The 22,243-nt window shown below is 45.1% G+C and overlaps 1 protein-coding gene across 1 annotated transcript in view; it reads left to right on the top strand.

Moving 5' to 3' along the window:
* The first annotated feature begins 1,332 nt into the window (after positions 1 to 1,332).
* LOC131267658 (uncharacterized) overlaps positions 1,333 to 22,243 on the top strand; it is a 49,256-nt gene continuing 28,345 nt past the window's right edge. The window contains exons 1-8 of the mRNA XM_058270587.1: positions 1,333 to 1,390; positions 1,631 to 1,861; positions 1,933 to 2,015; positions 2,478 to 2,627; positions 2,704 to 3,245; positions 3,314 to 3,651; positions 3,729 to 3,786; positions 9,594 to 9,677. Of these exons, the coding sequence (XP_058126570.1) occupies positions 1,760 to 1,861; positions 1,933 to 2,015; positions 2,478 to 2,627; positions 2,704 to 3,245; positions 3,314 to 3,651; positions 3,729 to 3,786; positions 9,594 to 9,677 (1,357 nt within the window). The 5' untranslated portion in view covers positions 1,333 to 1,390; positions 1,631 to 1,759. The remainder of the gene's footprint in view (positions 1,391 to 1,630; positions 1,862 to 1,932; positions 2,016 to 2,477; positions 2,628 to 2,703; positions 3,246 to 3,313; positions 3,652 to 3,728; positions 3,787 to 9,593; positions 9,678 to 22,243) is intronic.

Genomic DNA, 22,243 nt, shown 5'->3' on the forward strand with positions numbered 1-22,243 from the left:
TTGTCACACCATTGTCACACAATCGCCATTTAGCTAATCAGTAGCTAGCTTAAGATAAAATACAAGCGCTACCTAAACACATCTAACAGCAAAACGTTACAGCAGAACGAAAAACAAACAAAATTAAGCCATGATAAAAAGGATAAGCGCAAGCAAACCGGTGTATGCTAGCGCTGTACTGTAAATAATGCTAGATTTTCAACATCGGATAACCGCTAGGGCCACAGTGAGCATGGTCAGTCAGTAGCTGCAAGTGATGAAGCTGGTTTTATGAGAGCTAAACAAGAATAAACTAAACCAAAACTAAATCACTGAAGCTGATCGGTGGGCGAACAATACAAATCAACCTGCTTATATACATCACTATATATATATAGATAATATACGTATATGTATTGTGTTTGTAAACGGTGTAAGATTCAACGGGGGAGTTTAACATAGGAGAGCTAAAATTAGGCCAGTGTGTGTGGAGAGAAGAATGCTGGAAAATGTCAATATATCTTCGTTTAGTCGCGATCTGGTGAAGCCTGCTGACCGATCGGTCGGGATTGAACAGAGGGAAGGAAACGTGCCGCAGGAATGCGTTAAGTGGAAAACAACAGAAAATGTCCCACATGTACACGTAAAGCGAAAATAAAACCAAACGGTTGAATAAGAAACGATACGAACGCTTATCACTCAACTTTTTTTTCTTGCTTTATTTGTTGGTAGGTTAATCAATCTCAACCCAATTTTTTGTCTTTTAATCTAATTGAGTTTTTTTCCCTTGAATATTTGAAAAGCGTCTGTTCCAACGACTCGATTAAATATCGACTTTGTATTTAAAGCTCCCGCACAAAGCTCTGATTCGTAGCTTTACATCGACAAAGTTCTGTACAAATGGGTTACGTTTATAGCTTGGGGTTGGATAATTTTCAGTTTGAACCTAGTTTGAAAAACTATCCATGGCGGAAAAATGTTCTTTTCAGAAGAAATGGTTCATCCTGAAATATTTTTTAAATAGATTATTTGCTTAAATAGGTTCTGAGGGTTAAAAAGCTATTACCAAATTGGTCAGTTTAGTAAGCCGACCAAGGTTATTCTACCTGATTTCAAAATAGTTAATTTCCTCTGCAACTAAAGATCAACGTACTTCTAAACTATTTGTCTTATATATAAAGAGCTAGTGTTCACGCGATTTATTGTTCAATTGGATAATCAAATTGTGAATTTATCATTAAATTAGCAAATCTTTCGACTATTTCGACAGTTGCCCAAGGTGTATAGGTTATGTTCTAGCGATTTTGGTTAAAAGGTAAATATTTTGCAAAGACAGCTGTCAGTCTTGCCCCGAGACGTCGATTACTCGTTCGTTCGATTGCTTTTCATCATAAAAACACTACGGAATTAGGTAAATGTTTGTGGAAAGTGCAAAAGCAAAGGATTTGCATCGTTCCATGCTCTGCCTCGTTGTTTTCGGTTTGCTCGCGCGCAAAAGAGTTAATCCTTGCTGCTGCGACGAAACTGTGCTTGTTGATGTTGTTGTTTGTGTTTTGGTTCTGACAGCTCCGAGTACAAGAGTTTTGCGAAACTGCAGTGCAGTGCAGACGTGTATCGTTAAGAAATAACCAGTTTAATTCGCGTATTTCAGGTGCTGCGCTAGAAACTAGGACACTTGCACGGTGATTACTTACCCGCCGCTTGAAAACGGCTCGCCGATTGGAGCCACTCGGTCCGAGAGTGCAAAAGTGAAAGTTCACCACATCCCGCATACGGCAGTATGGCGGAGCCGAATGCGTTGCCACCGGATGTTAATCCCGAAAATAATCCCATCCCCGGTGCACCGTTGATCAATCCGGGCAGGCCGAGGAACAATGTGCAGGTGCGGAAAAGCCCACGGGCCGGGTGGAAGGAAGTCACTTGGAAGCTAATTCGATTTACGTTTCATTGTAGAATCCGCTGATAAATGTTCGCGACCGACTGTTCCATGCATTGTTTTTCAAGACGGCCATCGCCTACGCACAGACGATTCCACGGTAAGACGAAAACGGATGGTTCAGGAAGATGCAATGTGCACGGAATGCAAGCGAATCGTTAATTCAATACACCATCAGTAATTTGTCATTCTCTTCCCTGGAGAACTCATAAACCCCTTTTTTTATAAAGTTGTTTATAAATGAATGGTACACAAAACAATGATTATGTAGAAACAGTTAGATCTAACTTTGAAGGACATTTGAAGAAAGCGTATTTCTTCCGACCACGGTCAATGCTGCGCGTTGACATCGACATTGTGCCGGTTGTCATTTGTGTGTGCATATTTTACTACACCCTGAGGTTGCATTAATTTGCGTCATCATTAAAACGGGGAAACGAGAAACGGAAGAAAAAGAATCGTAATTGGCCCGCGAATGACGTGCTATGATTGAGCAAATTGTTAGGGGATTTTAGGAAACGCTTTTATTAATTCAATCCATTTACAAAATTCTCTTTTGCAGGCCTGTTCGGCGTGCAATCGAGCTGATGATGTTGCTGAAAGCGTTAACTGCATTCTTCATCTTGGCATACATTCATGTGCGGTTTTCACAAACGCCTACGACGTGCCTGGAGCACGTGAAAAACGATTGGCCTCGTGATGGCATTCTGCGGTAAGCGACCCCGATGGTCAATGGCAAGAGTATTGTGCTGGACGTAAAACCTGCCATCCTCCTTTTTCTCTTCCAGTGTGGAAATCCTAAGCCTTAGCCAAAGCGAACATGATGCATCGAAAGGGACGTTGGCGGGAATGGATGACAATGACGTAAACGTGCTGAGGAACACGTTGAAAAACGGCATGATAAGTATCGATCCTTCAACGACGCTACCGCACGAAGAAGAACAGAACCAGAACGCAAACGTGCTGCACCAGCACAACTATGCCAACAGCAGTCCGCTACCGGGAAAGGTACCCTATGGCCATGAGCCGATGACGACCGATATCTATGCCACACCACGGCAGGAGACTTTTATCGTTACGGAAAATTTAACTGGTGTTACAATCGATAGCACGCCATTTCCGGGTGGAGGTGGTGGTGGAAAACTGGTCACCATCGAACGGGAACATGCCGAGAAAAAGCCGATGGTTGAGCAACCGGAAAGGGTGGACAATGTGGTGGTGTATGCTAATCAAACCATTATGAAAACGCTAGCTGAACTCGAGCAAAGTTCGAGCGGTGAAGGGGAACTAAAATCGGATGTACCGGTTATGGAAAAGCTACGCAATGCAGGTACGAAAGCAACGGTGCGTAACAGTTGTTCTCCAATGTTTTCTAAATTGCCCTCCCTTTTCTTCTAGTTATGGCTCCGGATCAGTACATCGTGGAGTATTCGCTCGAGTACGGATTTCTGCGCCTTTCTGCGGCCACTAGACAACGTCTGAACATTCCCGTGCACGTTGTTCGACTCGATCCGCAAGTGAACAAGTGTTTCGGTGATTCGTTCAGCCGGCTAATTCTGAAGCACTTTCTCGGCTACGATGATATACTGATGGCCTCGGTTAAGGTGCTGGCGGAGCAGGAGGACAACAAGGGATACCTGCGGAACGTGATCACCGGGGAGCATTTCCGTTTTGTGTCGATGTGGTGGATGGGTCGTGGTTCCTACACGGCCGCATTTTCGATTATGGTTCTATTTGTAAGTTGAAGAATGGTACATTAGGTCGAAGGAAACGTAGTTAATTTAATTATCTATTAAACGGTTTTCATTTTCAGACGATCACCATTTCAATGTTGCTTCGCTACTCGCATCATCAAATATTTGTGTTCATTGGTAAGTAATCGTAGTTTGAACGATTTTGTGCATATTGTATTATTTTGTTATTATTAGAAGTCCATTCGCGTTGGTAAGCATCCGCTGATATTGGATTTTAATAACATTGCGTCAACTCAGATTAAATGGTTGATATGTTCAAAACTGGTCACCTATGATACTATAAATTCCTCACCACCTCGACGTCGTGGGTTCGAATCCCAACCGAGACCGGACTCTCCCCTGTACGAGAGGACTGACTATCTACGTACAACAGGGAAACAAGTCTCTTAAGCCCTTAACGGACAGGCATGACCAAGAGGTCGTTACGCCAAGAAGAAGAAGAAAAAGTTTAAAGTATAGGGTTCCGGGACAATTGTGAGAGTACGCCAGTTAGAAAATCGACCCTCTAGTCTAGTAAGCCCCAAACGGGTAATCATGCCAACAGATTGTCGTCACGCCAAAGATGGAGAGTAGACAACTTTACTGTTATATACATTAATATTTTTACGTTCAAAAACGTCAAACGCGCGCAGATCTCCTTCCAGTAGAGTACATGTCTCATGTCCGTCAAGCGCAACGGGTCTTATTAGTGTCCGGCAGCTGACTCTCTGACTTAAGTCCAGGACACGTTCCCACAGCCAAAAGGCAATCCCCTTGCCGGAGTCCTCTGTGGGAAGCAAACGTAGAGCATGCGACACGACCGACCCTTACCTACATTGCTCAAAGTTGCCGTACAAAGCCTTATCTGCTTGTCCGGAAACTGGAACTCTCTTATCAGCATCCACAACTGTTGGCGATCAATACTGTCGTAGACCGCCTCGAACTCAATAAAGACGTGACATATAGCTGCAATTGTACTCACGACATATCTGCATGATCTTTTCATTGCTGTTTTGATCATTAACGCGATGCTATGTAAACCCATCCTGCAAGTTATAGCTTCATTGTTTTCTAAACTAGATATTATTCTTATTATTTTTTAATATATTCCAAATTAGCAGGAGGCGGGAAGAGGAGGGGGAGGTGGTGGTGGGAGATCAGCCGAGCGGTAGAGTCGGTTCGAAAATTGGCCAATGAGCGTTGAAGTTCACCATCTCGTCTTCGTGGGTTGGAATTCCAACCGAGACAAAGGGACTATCCACGTATACAAAGGGAAAAAGTCTTGTAAGCACTTTAAAAAAGGAGCAGGCATGACCAAAGACGGTCATTCCTCCAAAACCCCCTTGTATTTGCGGACTCTCCAAACCAGTAAGGAACAACAAAATTATTTAAAAACTAAAGTTTCATTGGTTTCATTGGTCGAAAAATAATAGTTGTTGATTTAAATTGAAATGTCAAAGAGATCATATTTCTATTGGGAATTTTTTTCCTCTTTCTGTGTGATACAAATTGATATGCACTTAATTTAAAGACTTGGGACCATCTTGCACTTTTGTGATGCTTTCGCAAGTTCCTAAGCCAGTGTACAATGTATATATTCAATATGATTACATTGTTTGACATTTATTTCTAGAACATATTTTGATCCATATGCGACCGAAAATCAGCGGATGTACCCACGAGATTGGAATGGTTGATATGATATGTGAAATCATAATTAAGTTACCCAAATCCGATGGGAAATCATGTGGCTGCGATTCGGCGGCAAACATTGGCACCGTGACAAAGTGAGATTTTGTACTGCCGTCATCCGTAGCGGATCGCGGTTTTGAGTGACTAGGTATTTTTATGACAAATGAAAGGAAACATTGTGTAATCGTGGAAATGGAGTGCAAATCCGCAAATTTTCGAGGTCCAAGCAAATTAAATCAAATATGCCATACTTGAAAACGACGTGTTTTTTTTGGGGATGTTTAACAATGTTTATTTGATGTTTTTCTTAGAATGGTTTATAATAAAACAATCTTTAATTCAAACTCTGTAAGAGATATCTAGACAAGCTGGTTTTGCTTATAGAATTTCATGTTTTGAACCAGACGATAACATATCCAAACCAGCATAATTTGGCCATTTTCTCGGTATGGCGTTAAACTTGTTGCAAAGGCAAACAACACACGGTGGGATAAGCTAGCTTAAGCCGGCTCGGGTCGCTTCACCATTGTTGTCTGCCATAGTTCGGCTCTTGCTGCGACGCACGGCAGATTCACACCAACGGGAGGACAAACGATGGCTATTTTATCTTCCATTCGATGCCCTCCCATAATAAGCGAATAACAAGAATATGCCAGCCCGTCGCCCTTCGGTGTGCTTCCGGACCCCTCACCCAACCCCCACCCATCGGGAACCCGGCTGAAAGCATCGGATCAAAACGAATTTTATTTTACCCCGTCTCGGATTCCCCATTTGGTTCAAGGCTTCCTTGCCGTACCTGTGGAATGCCAGATGGGTAGAATGTCCTTTTTTCACAATCAACCTGTGCAATCCTATCGGTTGTTGTTGGTTCGTTTCGTCCCACACCCCGCATATGCTATCCTCCCGCCCCCAAAGGGCAGCCAGGACATTTGTGAGCGTCCTTCGGTCGATAATGATGTGACACACTGAATAATGACATTGACGAGACATCGCATCGGGGCCCATTGTGTGTGTGTGTGTGTGTGTATGTGTGTTGTGCCTCACCGCCTCAAACCGTCGTTCACATCCCCTTCCCTCTGGTGGGCGAAAGGTGCGATGGAGAAATAATAATCGGAGCACACCGTAATGGTTCGATTGTGAGAAACAGATATTAGCTGCCAGGGTTACCGAAATTGATTGGTTATCATCGCCGAACGACGCCCAACACTGGTCTGTACCGGGATGGGGTGAGCGGGGTAGCATGTGAAAGGACGCTTTACAGATCGGCTCCTTGGCAATGAAGGCTCGCATCGAAGGTTTTGCCCACTGAAGTGTGGAAATTCTTTGGCTCGTATTTTTTCCACCAAACTCGACTCGAGTTTTGTTTTTTTTTGTTCAGATTCTATTCTTCTTCAATCCCGATGAAAATCAAAATCTTCCTTCCGTGGGTGTGGACTCTTTACTCGCATTGGATAGCTTTACATTACAAACTTAACTTCGTTGCTGCCACAAGAGGATGAGATTGGTACGCAAAATATCAATTTAATTAATATTCAAATTTTTCCTTGATGATAAAGAAACACATCGATATTCATGACAAGGGGGTGTGCGTTTGCATTGTAATCATTATTGTTATTATGCTTTACTTCACGCGCATGTTTTTGTATCTCGTTGTCCAGATGAGTGTTTCGTTGTACAGTTAAAACACGATGTTACAATATGAATATCAAACGTGTTGTGTTTCTTTTTTCTTCATTTTGCCTCATTGCGGTTCCATTTATGGTTCATGTTTTATACTTTGGATCCTTTTCTGTCTGCTAATAATACCTTAATACATTGCCTAGTAAGCTTCATTAAATCCGTCTTTAAAATCGATTTGAGACCGAAAAAACCTGAGAAAGAGAGTTTAAAAACGTTAGAATAAAAGAATTTTAACTAGTTTAGCAATTGTGTAATAGTAAGCATTTTAACTAGGAAATAATTGTGCTTAAAACTTGTCGTCCCATTGGTGATTCGAACGACGATGGTGTTTCTCGAACCCATCACGTGCTCGCTACCGCATCCGAACTCCCTTGAGGCCACCGAAATGTTTTTGGTTTTTGGAAGAAAAGACGCTTGTTGCGGATCGTCATCGTTGTCGTTGTCGTTGAGCAAGTCTTTTACCGTTTCTTTCGCTATCGGTGTTTCACTATGCTTCAAATAAGAACGACAGTAAATTACTCTACCTTCTGTGGGGCGGGCGAACAACCGTCCCATCATCCCATCGGGTTCAGCATCTTTTGGACAACCGGTCGTTTACGGGTTGTTTACACCCGAGCCTCGTAAATATGACTTCCAACAAAAATAAGTGTTCCCATCGCACGCGACCGGTCTCGATGGTCGCCCCCTTTAATCGGATAAAGCGTCCGAATGTTATCATTGTTCGGCTTGCTATGGGAAGGATTTTAGCTCACTTTAAGACCACGAACTCTCTACCTTGTACCCTGGTCAAATGCGGAAGTGAAAGCTTTTGGTTCTTCGTTAGCACACGCATTCTAGTAAATTGTGATGCGCATCACAGTGAGCTGTGGAATTAAGATGTTTCTATCTATTAACAAGTATCATTCGCTTGCTCAACGGTATTGCCTTGTTATTCGTCAAGTAATATTGTTATTCGTCAACTAATATTGTTATTCGTCAAGTAATATTGTAATTCGTAAAGTTCCAGAAAATTTGGGGTTTTGAACTCGTCTAAGGTTTGTGTCCTTGCCTTCAATCGATAATATTAGTGGCGAACGTTGTTTTTCTTGCTCTTTTGTTGTTTACCACAAGCCTCATGTTTGCTTGTGTTAACGAAAGAGTGTAACCCGGGTAGGCCCTGGTATCGTCCTGATGTCCTTCCAAACATCCGGTGTACTTTTAGCCTACCCGACACGATGAGAGGATGGGTGGCCTGGTTATTGTTCTCTCTCATGCTGATGTGTGTAGTTGTTGGTAGGTGCTTTTGTGAAAAATAAAACTTTTCTCATCGCTAAGCAGAAGAGGCTGATAGTTCGGCCATCCTCATCCACACAGCGTCCACAAACCCGTATCACTTTCACCTCAGGTGAAATTGGGCGGTCCACCACCACCCATTCAGCCACCACCGGGCTGGCCATCGGAGGCGCCGCAAGGTGATCTTTGATAAAAGGATTCGTATCCAATATGTTACCATGAAAATGTAGCCAAAGTGAATTGAAAGTGAAACATGATAGCCATTTGACATGAATGTATGTAATTAGGTTGTGGCGTTGTTTACGTGCCTGTGCGGAACCTATTCACAGCTTTTTTTTTATTGTTGTTCCTGTTGTTGCCGTCCTTCTATTGTTTGGTCATGTTCGGTGCCATTGTCTTCCTTGCTTACCTAGCTGGGGCTGGGCTAGGTGGTGGCTTTCCATCCATTCTCTTGCCTTCCGAGTGCCACGACATTATCTATCTGCATGAACACATACACGGCCCACGGAGCTGCACGAGGTGCCACCTTTCACTTCCTCCTTATTCCCCCCTCCACCCAAAAAAAACCTCCCAATGTATCGTTCTGCTCGTGCAGAGCGGAGAATCACTAACCATTTGTTTTACCCATCCTCCGATCGCCCCAAACTCGTCCGGTGACCAGCAGCATGACCATCACACGGTCCGGCACCTTCGCCTCGATACTCTGTCGTCAACCTGTTGTTTCGGGTTTCCGGTGGTGTGGAGGCTTGTTATTGGATCATCGGACGTAGCCTTCGTACGGCTGTGGGATCAAATGAGCCGAATTTATCGATACAAATATATCATCGGTGTGTTTTTGTGTGTCCAGTTTGCTATTGATGGGGGGTAGTTTTATCTTTCACGCTTTCCGTTCGGTGTCGGGTGAACACATTTATGCCTAGATATAGTGGAGACATGTTAGGACATTAGTGCTAAACGCTAACAATACTATTGACTTTGGTTGCGTTGCGTTTCAATGAGTTTTAATATTGCACAACGGAGTATCATGGTGTAGATTAAAACCTGATAATTGTGGACCAAGATAAGATAAAGCTGATAGGTTAAACTTTAAGCTGCGATGTGAACACTTCTGCTAAATTGAAGGGGAGAAGCAAATTGCTGTGCAATATCTACATTTATCTATATGTATTTTCTTTGATTTTGCTAGTGAAGTTGTGAAGCAAAATATATTTGATAATCATAAATGTCTTTCTGCTTCTGTTCACCCATACTTCATTCAGGAAAATTAATTGCAACAATATCATTTGTGTTTTCTTTTTCAGTGGATCTCCTTCAAATGCTGGAATTTAACGTACCAGTCCGTTTTCCTGCCGCTCCTCTACTGACGGTTATATTGGCGTTAGTTGGTAAGTATAACCGTTGGATTGGAAATATCCATAATATAGTCAACAAAAATCAATCAAATCTTTCCGCCTTCGAAAATTCGCACATTGTGTTTTTTGTTTGTCAACATACGACCATTTCTATGTTCTACTTTTGTTCGTTAAAACAATTGTTACTTTGTAGCAAAACCTCGACTTCATCCATGTACGAATTGATTATGATTTTGCGCTAAAGAATTTTGGTTTAAGTCCTCCAGAACACCGTACATTCCACCGGTTCCAGCAATAATTGATAAAAGGGGTTGAAATCCGATTTAAGAGTTCTCTTCATTAGCAAATCCCTACCCCGTTCGGTGAAAGCTCAAGCGCGTGCGAGAGTGCATTCGGTCCTAGGGCCAATAGTGCACATCGCGACGCCATCCAGCTGTGTGGATTTTACTCGGCAAATCCGTTCGCATCAAGGCATTGGCATGTATGGGCCATAGGAGGCCATTCTACCATTAGCGTTAGCGTGTTGGCAAAACTAAGAATAAGTCCATTAGAGGAAATGCACTTTTGAAAGCAAAAAACAAAATCCCCGAGGTGGTGGTACGTTGCATTTAGTGAGGTTGCATATTTCGGCACTGTTTATCGGCTCGCTCTGGTTTCGCCTGATTGATAGGATGAACGCCACGCGTTTTTGGTATTTTCTGCGCATCCGATTAGGTTGCGGTTGGTGTTGAATGGCGTACCGAGTGGTTTTTATGATTATTAGATTTGAACATTTTACCATTTACACGAAAAGTGTATAAAGTGTGTGTTAAGAAGGATGGAAAAGCAATCATGTTTGTTATCTATCACATATTTTTACTCTAAAAGTTCGACCAACACTGAATCGTTGTTTCTGAAACTTTCCACACATTAAGTTTAAGCACTGCACTGATAAAATCATCTAAATTTTACAATTGATACTTAGTTTTACTATAAGGAACAAAACAATTATGTACAAATATGTCAAGGTGTATCAACCAAAGTTGTACAACAAGGTTTATACAACACGGTGAAATCGATGAAATATCAAACATTTGAAATATGCCGTTATCGTTACTATCAAATTAAAACATAACTATAAAGTAAAGAGTTAAAACCATAACTCTTTTCTCAATCCTTTCTTCACCGATCTTCGCCGGGGTGTCAAGCTAGTATTTACAAAACTTCAGGTAGTAATTTAAGAGGCTGAAAATTTTAATATCTTTCAAATAATGTAACAAATGTTTCGTAATCCATGGAACCTATTCTACTATCCATTGAATAACAGCAAAACCTACACGTCTATTGTTCTTGTGACATTCCGTCAAAATTCTTGCAAAATCCCACATCGCAGGCCGTTCGTTGTGGCAACTGTTAATAAATACATTTCATTCGTGAACAGAATACGATACACTCGTGACCGTGCGGCAGCATCCACCATCGTATGGCGTTATTACACACGCGCGGGACCCGGAAATACCGATACAATGGTACGCGCTTTGTTGCAGCCTCATGTCCGCATACATTAATTACGTGCGATATTGATTGATAGATGAGTTCCATTCAAATTTATTATCCATCATCCATTGTTGCATGTGATATATATTAAATATATATGATGCCGAAGGACGCGGCACGGGAACCTCTTTACAAACCACCGGGAAGGATGTGAAATTCGGCGGAATGGTTCGGGTGCGTGTTCATTTGCAGTTCGCCGCAAAACCACGTCAATCAGCATCCGCTGCGTTAGGAAATGTTGTGGAAATTGCAAAAAACAAATGGTGGAAAAAAAAACACTCCCTTGGAGGCGCGCAGATTTCCGCTTTTGACACAGCCCGAATTATAAACCACCCGAAACGGCGAATGACGGCGATTTGAAGGTGTGCCGTATGGTGAAGCAGGCGCGGGAGACCGTACCGGGGGTTACTTGCATCAGTCAATCAACCGAACCGTACCGCGCCGGAGTTAATGGGAATTGATGCGAGTGCCGGACGGAGAGATTGCGAACCACACCGTCGACGTCGGGCATACGGCGGTGATACTACGAATCTAAATGAGGAAATTACAAACGTCACAGAATTCGTTTGATGGCCGCTTGCAGTGCCGGAGTATGCGGGTGTATATGTGTGTGGTGGCTTCCCCTTCCCAAGACTTTCGGGCGCCGGGTCGGTTTCGGCATGCCCTTCGGCGATGCCATACGGTATGCATTTTAATAGGACACGTTGCGCCGTCTGTACCTTCGTCTAAAGCAACTATTGATGTGTTCGATCCGACCGAATGAGGATGAGCCTTACTTTGCTCCGGTTGGGCTTTCAGGGCATGGAGGAAATGAAATGATATTTAATTCCTAGCTCCATCGGTTCCTTTAAGGTGGAACCGAACATGCCAGGAGGGTGGTCAAACGAGGGGGGCCTATTGAATGTAATCTTGCGTCGAAACCGGCCTCGAAATGGCAGATGAACAGTGCTACATTATGAAATGGTTCGTCACGGGTTTACGGGCACAAAGGTTGATTCGTTTTGCGCCGCACGAGGTTGACTCTCATGTCACCAACGATCCAGATTGGCCCGATTGATCGGCGTTGGGCGTCGCTGTCGCCGTGGGAATCTCTTCGGTAAATGAGCAATCTAATAACCTCTGAAACGTATGCCTTTTTTACCGGCCCCTCCACAAAGGGGATTTCATGTACCCCATTGCATTTGAATTCGTCGCTCGGAGAGAGACTCGTAGTAGCTGAGATAATTAGATTCATGTGTCGTGGAATGTTCCTCCTCTCTCCTCATCCCAATCCAGGGTGCGTTGGGCTTTGGTGCGGCGTCCGTAAAAGCTCGCCGTTGTACGGAAATACATAAATACATCAAACAAATGAGTTCTGCACGGGAAAATGTTGTACCCGAGCGCGCTCTCGGGGGAAACCGCTATTTTATAGATATTAATGTTTGCGGCTAGGATTCATGAAATTATGCTTACAGTTAGATCGTGCCGGTTGCCCTCGCGTGCACCACCATGTCCAGTTGCGGAATCCAGCCACGGTATTATTCTTGCACACCGTAGTAATCCGTACAAATTGACGTGGAATAAATCTGTTCCCGGTTTGGCATCTCGGACCTCGGATCTGTCCCATATCGGCTCAGCTTATTAGCCTTTTTTGGTGGGTTTAGTTGGTGGCTTAGTAAAATCAGATAAACTAATTTTTCTCTCCAGGATTTACTGGCGTCCACCGGGTGGTAATTGTGAAACACTGTAACGATTAATTTTGTCCCCATCGCAACAGTTCGCAACAGAGCGAAGAGCTTGTTGCAGACCGTTGAAAGCATAGCGAGTCACTTTTTGCTGGCATATAGTTGATTTTGGCTTTCCTTCTTTGTGTCTTACTGGAAAGATCATAGAAGATTTACTTACTTTCACACTTGACCAATTTTGCACGTCGAAGAACTGGCATCCTTCCCAACATGATCCACGTTAAAATCTCCACTGAATTTTCTTCTCAGTGGAATTGTGTAAATTAAATTTGCACGATAAAATGGTCGCCAGCAAACAAACGGTGTATCCTACAAAATATTCATAGCCGAATGTGGCCATCGAAATGGCCGGGAATCCCTCGATGCGAAGGAAAAGCAAAGACGGTGTCACACGGTGATGTATCGAATCTGGGTGGAATCATTTTCATGCTGCTTGCCATGTGGTGAACTGTCCCGCATCTTTTCTTCCGGCACTGGACGCAGTATGGCATAAGTGCAAAATCTTTGCACTACCGTGACGCCCCACTCTCCCTCCCCCACTCGCCGCCCAGACTGCACAGCTTTAAAGAATTGTTTTTCAATGAATATGGTTACACCGGAGACGATGACGATGATGATGGTGATGTGGATAATGCCGTAGTGTAAATTTATGCGCATCGTCAAGTGACACGTTGCTTCAGCTCGATGCCGCTTAAGTCGGGTGTGCTGGACTTTTGACAGGCACGTGCCCACTTGTCCCAACCGAAGCCAAGAGAGTGTAAACTTTTCTTTTGATAAATTTATTCACAACTTGTGTATGGTAGTGTTTCAGTACCGGCAGCAATTTACCAGGAATGGTTTCTCCACAAAGTTGTACGTTTCGTTGGGGGAAAGTTCCATAAGCAAACAAAGAATGATGTTAAGATGTTTTGCTTAGTCAACGTATAGTGATTTTAAGTTTCTAACAAAACAACTCAGTACCAAGAATTCGTTCAACCATTAAGCAACAAACGTGCCGTCGATTGTTTTTACTTCAGCAACGGATTGCCGTTAATTGGCCGTCTGAAAAAAGAAACGGATTGGTCGGACTCCACACATCGGGCTGGGTTCAGCATACCAAATCCTTTGAGCACTCCTATCTCTCTCTTTCCACTTACTCTTTTTTCGCCCCGTTTTCTACGAACTCCTCGACGAAAAATGTTCCACCAAATCCCATCTGTTTGAGATGAACTTCACTGTGTACATAAACTTAATCCACTAAAGAACCCCGAGCCGGCCAATGCCGCTCCCGGAATCCAACGTGTTTGTTTCGAACACGATCCGTTCCAGCGATCGTGTGTATCTATGTATGTATGCACATAAAGCTTATGCTGCTCCTGTGGCGCGTTTGGGACGAACGGTAGTGGACTGCCGGTGGTCACTAGCGGCGCCGGGTACTGTGCATCGCTTAGCCGTAAGCCGAAAGGTACACACATCAAGTGGCTAAAAGAGCGTAAACATCGATTTCGTAGCGAAAAGGGGTCGACGGCGGCGGAGTGCAGCACATTGCAGCATGTTCATTCGCATAAACGAGGAATTATGGGTGTCATGCCTGTCTCGTGACACCTTCTCATTACCGCCGAGGTCCTGCCTCCAGGTGTGCCGGGTATCTAGGGAGGAAGAGCTTCGGAACTCGGCAGAGGACATGAATACCTGCGATCCCTTTCTCTAACAACACGGAGTTCAACCCGATTCTCTTCCGCAATGGTTTCCGGGATGGAGGGACAGCACTGGAGGAAGAAGGTGCCAGTGCGTAAGGTTCATAACGCGTAACGAAATTACTTCCGTTCCGTAGCTGTTTGCCGACGTTTGTTTGTGCGTCGGCGTCTAAAGAGTTTGTATGTTAAATGGTACATTTCGATTCGATCCTACTCGGTTAGCAAACGCTTCTTGGTCTTGGAGCATCTCCTTGGCCGTAGATAGTTACTTCCGATTGTCGGTTTTTGCAAGTTCCGGGCGCATCCTTCGTTTCCCTCGTTCGAAGTGAAACCGTTCGAAAATGTAAAACCAATTAAAAGTTATGACTGTAATCCCTCTTATCGAGTATATATTTTACATACTAAAGGGCGCACACCAACAGAACATCCGTGGTCCGTGTGTTTGTGCCCTTGTGTCCTGATTCACTTGCAGTGCGAGTGGTTGACGCAGCCTTTCGCCAGTGACTGTCAGTGTCAGGAGGGTAAAGATCGACTGACTGCTCGCTCCGTTGCCACACCGAAGCGCCCTCAACGAAAACCACTAGCGGGAAAATCTGTGCTGCCGCTCCGGCATACCCGGTTACGCCAAGGACTTTAGTGGGTTCATTCATAAATGTTCAGTCGAACACACGGCGGTGATGGAATTCACCACCAGTTCTTCCCATCGGCTGTGCTGGTGTAGTTCTGGCATGTCTCCTCCACCGTTGCCATGACCATCGGTATGTGAAAGCGGCACGTCTGTGTGTGTGTATGGTCGCGGGGGCTCGTTCCATCGAAACTCGCTACATTAACCTTTATTTGCCGATTTTGTAATCCAATTAGTGTGCAACAAAAATTTCTTCCAGTTGAAGTGTTTTTGTCCTTTTGTGACTTCTCTTTTGCTCTCACTCGTGGAGCACCCGAACCAGCGCACATATGCATACGTTGCAATCCACCGCTGCACCGCTATGCATTCACGTGCTTTATGTTTATTTGCACGTGCTGAAGTTGAAACCCAGTGGAGTGCCGTGTGGTGCTACGGATTTACGGAGCATCATTCCGGTGCGGGATTTAGGGAGTTTCATGGTCGCGTATGCCGGCTCCTGCCTCTGCCAATGCCTCACCCCTCATCCGGCCTGTAGATGCGTGGCTAATTCTTGTGTAATGAATATAAAGCAGGTAGCTATTAAAAGTGAGTGCATTTTTAAGCTCGGAAGTAGAGCGGAAACACTCGATGAGCCTTCCTGTGGAAGCATCATCCGCTGAAGTTTCGAACAGACAGTTGTTTTGTGAGTTCATATTTGAATTACGTTTGTATGATTTCACTTAGATTTAATACTACTCCAGATGTGTGTTGCGTGTTCGGTGAACGATTTCAAATCAACTTGACTCAGTTTGTTATTCAGATTTTTCAATTCAAATCGAGTTCGTACCGGACGCGGGGCGGAACGACGTTAAATCTGTAGAATACTTCCGTTATAGCGCGGTCACCATTGATCGGTTCTGCGAAGCGAAGAAATCAAACCATACAAATCTAATTTCAAAGTTAGATAGTTGCCAACTTCTTGATAGAAAAATGTCTCTCCTCTTCCCGGAACCGTTCGGCGATGCATAGCTCGCGCTATACCTTTCCTCTTATTATTGTCCACCGTTGATTGATTGACGATTGATCTTTCATTTCTTTTCAGAAGTCAAAATGTGTATAGATTGTCCACCCACGACGGGTGCTCTTTATAATATTTTTGTCCGATTAAAAACGCCGATGTCTTTCATGATGTGTTTCAAGATGTGGATCATTTTTGTTGGGGAATCATTTGTCCCAACTGTGTTTTTTTCTCTTCCTTGTTTATCATATTTTTCACTATAAGTATCGCTGTCCGACCGTCATTCAAACGGTGACGGACATATAATGGCATTGATAGGAACGCGGGAGAGAGAAAATGCGCCGCGCCGACCTTTGGCACATTATTCAAATTCTGTAATTTCCAACATCGATTAGATTCTTTGCTGGTGTTCCGGGAAATTCAATTAGAGCATTACGATCAATTCGCGCACAAACAAGCCTCACTGCGCTTTGTGTCGTATAAGGGGAGGAGAGGATTCGACGCGAAATAAAGGCAGCGTTAAGGAACGCGAAACGGAACGGAAATAACTTTTGAATCGAAATCGCGCCCTAGTTGAGCATAATACTGTAGCATAAAGCGTCCGATGGAAGGAAGAAAGAAACGCATGGTGTAGTGCGGGAGATGCTTAGCAATGGGAAAAATTATGTGAACGATGATGTGTGCCTTCTTCCCCCATCCCCAGGCCTCAATCTGTCCTTGGACGTTGCCTATCAGAACGGCATGGCACGGACTTCTAGGACTTTTTTTTTATTATTATTATTTCGGTATTTTATTTTGATTCGACATCGCCCTCCTCAGCGGTGAACTTTTTTCGCAAATCAATCGATGGAATTAAATGTTGAATAATTTCGTACGTGAACGGGCGGCCCCACTCAGATGGCACCTCGTTGCTTGCCCCCTCCTCGTACGCCAACCCAACCGACCGGGCGGAATCTCTCCGGCAACGGCAAGGTGAACGGAAAGGAATCCTTGGCAACGGCGCTTGCTTTTGATTAGCTTCTCCGTTGTACCGGCGGGCAGGCCACAGCCGGTGCTGAACGAATCGAAAAATGTGATGATAAACTTGTGCGCTCTATCAAGGCATTTTTATTTCTGCTTGTCCCCTCCCCAGGCGGAATACCAAGGATTATCGTCCAACTAGAATAGACCGGTAGGAACTTGGTGTTCGATCTGTTGACTGCGTGGAAGCATTAACTTTTCCCGGTTTCATATTTTTTTCTTTCCCATCGATTTAAGTATGATTTTCGCTGGGTTTTGCAACAGTACAGCGATAACTTTTGTCGAGCATAAATGGTTTTCGGATGGGAAGTAATGCTACTGGATTCCGGGAAATGATTAACCTCGCAATTTTTAGCTCTGAGGGCCCATGAAATATTACTTCGGTTGTGGTATCGTTTCCTAGCGAAGCAGCACCCGGCCAGCGTTAAAGGACAAACTTTTGCGCTCTTTTGAGCACCTTTGGGACGTGGTTAAATGTCTTCTTTCTCTGCCTTTGCCACTGTGGTTGTAGGTTCCTATTTTTGTGTTGTTTCAACCCCTAGCCCGTGCCCGTGGATTGTCCGGTAACGATCGATCGTGTTGAAACGTTGAACAATTTCAATCAATTAGTTACCGCCCATCTTTCTAATTACTTCTCGACACATCCTGCATCCATAAAAGGGCTTCCCGAGCCGGACCATAGAGCACGTACCTTCCAGGGGGTCGAGCGGAGGGGGAAAGCGAAAGTTGGCCAGTGAACCAACTGGGTGTCCTTTTCATTGCTTGTTTGTCCTTCCTCCCCGGTTGACCCGGGGGGCGGGAGGCGGTCAACTAATACGCAGGATTCTGGTCGTAAGGTTCCCGGGGAGGAAAGAAGAGTGTGCACCCCCTTGGCCCGAGGACGACGTCGACGACGACAACGACGACGACAACGACGACGAGCACGACCGCATCGGACGACGGACGACCATTTTTATTCATCAGCCTAATTTCAGTTGTCGTTCCTCACAGCGGGAAATAATTTATGCTTTTGTCGAAGACGAAGCGAGCGCAGACATTCGATACATAGCAGGCTACAGCTACACCGACCCGGCTGGCAACCACCCCGGGTGCTTGTCCTCCTTTTGGGGGCGATCCTTTAGAGAGATCCTTTCTTCGACCGTTGGGAACCGGAAGTACGATTCGTTCCGAAGCAAAGCAAACAGCAAAACAGGCTCACCAGAGCCTTACGACAACAGCGCCCAGTACAACGCCTACAGGCCGGGGTAGGCTACCTTCGGGGAAAGCAAATAATTCGCTTCCGGTTTCCCGAACCCGAATGGTTCCACGAGGTGTTCAAGCTCGGGAGCTTGGTAGGGATTTCTCTGTTTCCCGCCCCACTCATTCCTCTTATTTATCTCTTCGGCAGCGGCGTCTTCCTCTGGTGCCGAAAAACAAGTGACCGGACCATCGTCAGGGTCGCACCAGCCTTGAGATACGGGATCGATTTCTTCAGCCTGGCTACCATGGAGCGGAAGCGGATTTTTAATTCGAACGCTTCGGCAGTGTTTATCCCCTGCCCCGAATCGTATCGGTGTTCGGGCCCCGAATCCCTAAGGACCGCGTTTGCGTGTCCGCTGCGAAACCCTTCGGACTCGGTTCCCGGGCGGGTTTCCTAAACGGTTTTCCCCGGGCCGTGCTTGGACACCTTTTTTCCACTGGCACACATAAAACAGCCTCCGCTCTACGATCCAGCGGGAGGGGGGTTCCGTGGTAGTGCGGGTTTGTTTTCGTTACGGCTTAAAATGTCCCCCGGAATGGAACGTGTCCGTTGCGCATCGAAGGGGATTGTGTGCCTTCGTCCGCAATGCCCGCTCTATTTTTCATCCCGCTCGGTTGCGGCGGGCTTTTCCTACATATTTATTTTCCTTCGACTTTGTCAATCCGCCGCGGCGCGCACGTCTTCATCCCTGCCTCCGTTGCGACGGCACACCAGGCCGTCCCCTCGGACGGATCGGAACGGACACCCTAGGAGCGCCCGGTGGAACGTAGGATGTATCTGTTTTTCACTGGGTCGTCTTTCGCTCGTTTTTGCTTACTTACTTCGCTCCATCCTTTACTGGGTTTTATTTTAGTTTGAAACCATCTCGCATACCTTACGCCCCTCCCTCCCGCGTTCCCTGCCCGGTTGCAGAAACCTCGGGGACACATTTCGATACGCAACGCTTTTTCTCTAGCGGGCGTGTGTATCTCTCCGGGAGCCGTGCCGAGAGCCCGCGCCGGGTGTCAATTTCTTTTTCCTGCTCCGGCGGGAAATCGATCGGGGGTCGCATCCGATAATGTTGACTCATTTCAATTCCGCACAGTGTGGGGTTAATTTGTTGTTTATTGAGCTTCGTTTAATTATTAAACAAATTAATTTATATCAATCGAGGTCGGTGTCCCGAGGTGCAAGAAGAAGATACCGTTGCCGGTGCGTCTCGCTCGGTTTGGTGGTATTCGTAATGTATGCATTCTGTTTTTCTAAGCAAAAGGGATTTGCAAATGTTTTTTTTAAGTTGCTTATTTAGAATCCTTTGGTACAACTGTTTTTAGTTGTCTTCTCAAGTTCTTGAACTCTTTGACTATATGGCTTGGATTGTTTTTCGTATGAGCTAAAACATTTTTTGGACAATTTTGCCACGTCCACTAATGGGCATAGAGATGGGCCCTGCCCTCTGCTGCGACTGCCACGCAAAGAGTGATAACCGAAAATCTCGGTTAATCTATTTTCTTAATCAGACAGAATGAGAAATAATCACGATTCAATTAAAGACGTGCCTTTTCTGCGTGCGCCACCCCTACAAAGGCAGACTCGGACGGCCGAAAGTGTCGGAAGCGAAACACGGGTGTCAATAATTCGGTTACTAGCTGGCCGCCAGATCGATTTCCCCATGATGCCAGGGCAGGCAAACGGAGTTAGTAGTACAGTTTTTATCTTATTTTATCGTAGCGTTGTTTACTTATTTCGAGTTTTTAAATCAAAATGGTAAGAGTAAGTTTAAGTTACACTTGTTACATTTTAATATACTTCTGTGTGGAGTAAGTTACATACTTTAACAAAATCAAATATTTTATTTTCAATGAGACAAACGAGACATTCTGTTTGGTTATATACAAATTGTTTTTTTGTTACCAGTTTAACTATCATCAAGTTTTGTTTAATAAAAAGGGAATTTTGTTGTCCCCCGTTTGACAACCCTGTACGGCTATTAGGCAAGCTAAGGAGTAAGGAAGTAAGTAGACAAACGAGATGGATGCCTCCGGAGGATGGGTCAGGAAGATCAGCACTAAGTGTATCGATGGTTAGAAAATCTGACCTGAAGTGCCTATCATTCAACCCACTTTTATTCCCTGGCATGTGTTTTCCCCCCGTGAGCGCCTCTCAACACTCCCTTCGCGCTAGCTGGCCAAGTGGTATAGGTCCGCCCACGTCTCCACATATCTCCGGGACTCATCACACGTTCAGTGAATCAAATCCCGGATAGAGGAATGCGTTCGTCCGGAGATGTTCGCGTCCGAGGGAAAAATGCTTATTTATAATCAATCCGAAAAAGATATCCATAAATGGGTTTTCCGACCGGCCGGCGTTTCCTTTCGTGCACTTGTGTTTTTCGTGCTTCCCGGAAAAATATGAAACCCCCAATGCGTCGGTTTTGCCAGAGGGGGGCCACTACACTCTCTCTGATGGGTTTGGATGGTCAGAAAACAAGCAAAAGTAAACTAGTGCACTGGATAACAAGGAAAACTCCCTAGTGCGAAAGTGTGTGCGTGTGTGTGTTTGTCTTTTTGGAGCTTCGCTGTGGAGAGTGTACGAGTGTGGGGGATGATAAGGCTGAACGAAATGAAATCGGATCAAGATTTATTAATCGCAGCTAGGGAGTGGGAGGGTGTGTGACGTGTTGTCGGCTGGAGTAGTCGAAGTTTCGAGCAAACAATGTTTCCGAGGCCGGGATGAAATGATAGTCCGCGTGGATGCGAGCGCACTTCTCCTGCAACCCATGATGGATGGGGTCCGCGTGGTGTATGTGCCGGTGTCTCCGAGCGAAAAAGGCGACGGATCCCTCGGGAGAACCCTTGGGAGAACCATCGGGGTTGCGTCCGTTGGTACGGGCTCTGACGAGGATGAAATTTGAAACCGCAGCCGCGCGCGGTTATGATCGTCACCCAGCGCTGCTTTGCTGCGTTCCAGCCCTCCAAAGTGGGCGGAAAACTGTGTGGAAAATAATATATGACACTTGTATGATTCCAGCGTGGCCTACAATTCGATATAATAAATTACGTTTCGAGTTTGATTTCTCATTTCGCCAACGGAGACCACCGCAAACCGTCCCGCACCGGGAGATGATGAAACGAAGAAGCCATCGAAATATGTTCATGATGAATTTGGGCAACGACAGAGGACGAAGCGTTGTTCCGGGAAAGAAATCAATTTCCCACCAGCTCCACTGGAAGCCCGGGCCCGATGGTGTCGGGAAGCCCATGCTTCGGTAATGGTGGCAAAACTCGATGGCAAGGGCAGGCACACCATCGCATCTTATGGCCAGTGGACAAATATACACCCTGCATATGGAACGCGTATCTCATATCGTAACCAAGGATGGACACCACTCGATGGTACATGCCAAGGGCGACCAAACCGATGCAAGGTTTGTTTGTAACCCGATGCTTCAATCTCGGCCATTTCCCGTTTGGGAGATTCATCCGAGTGCTCTCGAGTGATGATGATGATGATGATGATGATGACTGGTGGTGGTGGTGGTGATGCTGTTCTGCCGCCCGAGTGGTGAGTGCTGGAAAGCAAACAAACCGATTTCCGATCAATTACATCGGACGGTAAAATTGCTCGCTTTTGCGTAAAACGCATCCTTTTCCGTTGCGTTGCTGGGATGGCCAAACCGGTGGACCGGTGACTAAGTGAAAGAGAGCACGTGCTTTATCACAACACAACCCCGGGTAAGTGAGTGTTTCACTGCGGGAAAACGAGAGGACATCTCTGGTTAAAAGATGAATACACTGTACGA

Source organism: Anopheles coustani, chromosome 2 (assembly GCF_943734705.1).
Source record: "Anopheles coustani chromosome 2, idAnoCousDA_361_x.2, whole genome shotgun sequence".
Lineage (NCBI taxonomy): Eukaryota > Metazoa > Arthropoda > Insecta > Diptera > Culicidae > Anopheles > Anopheles coustani.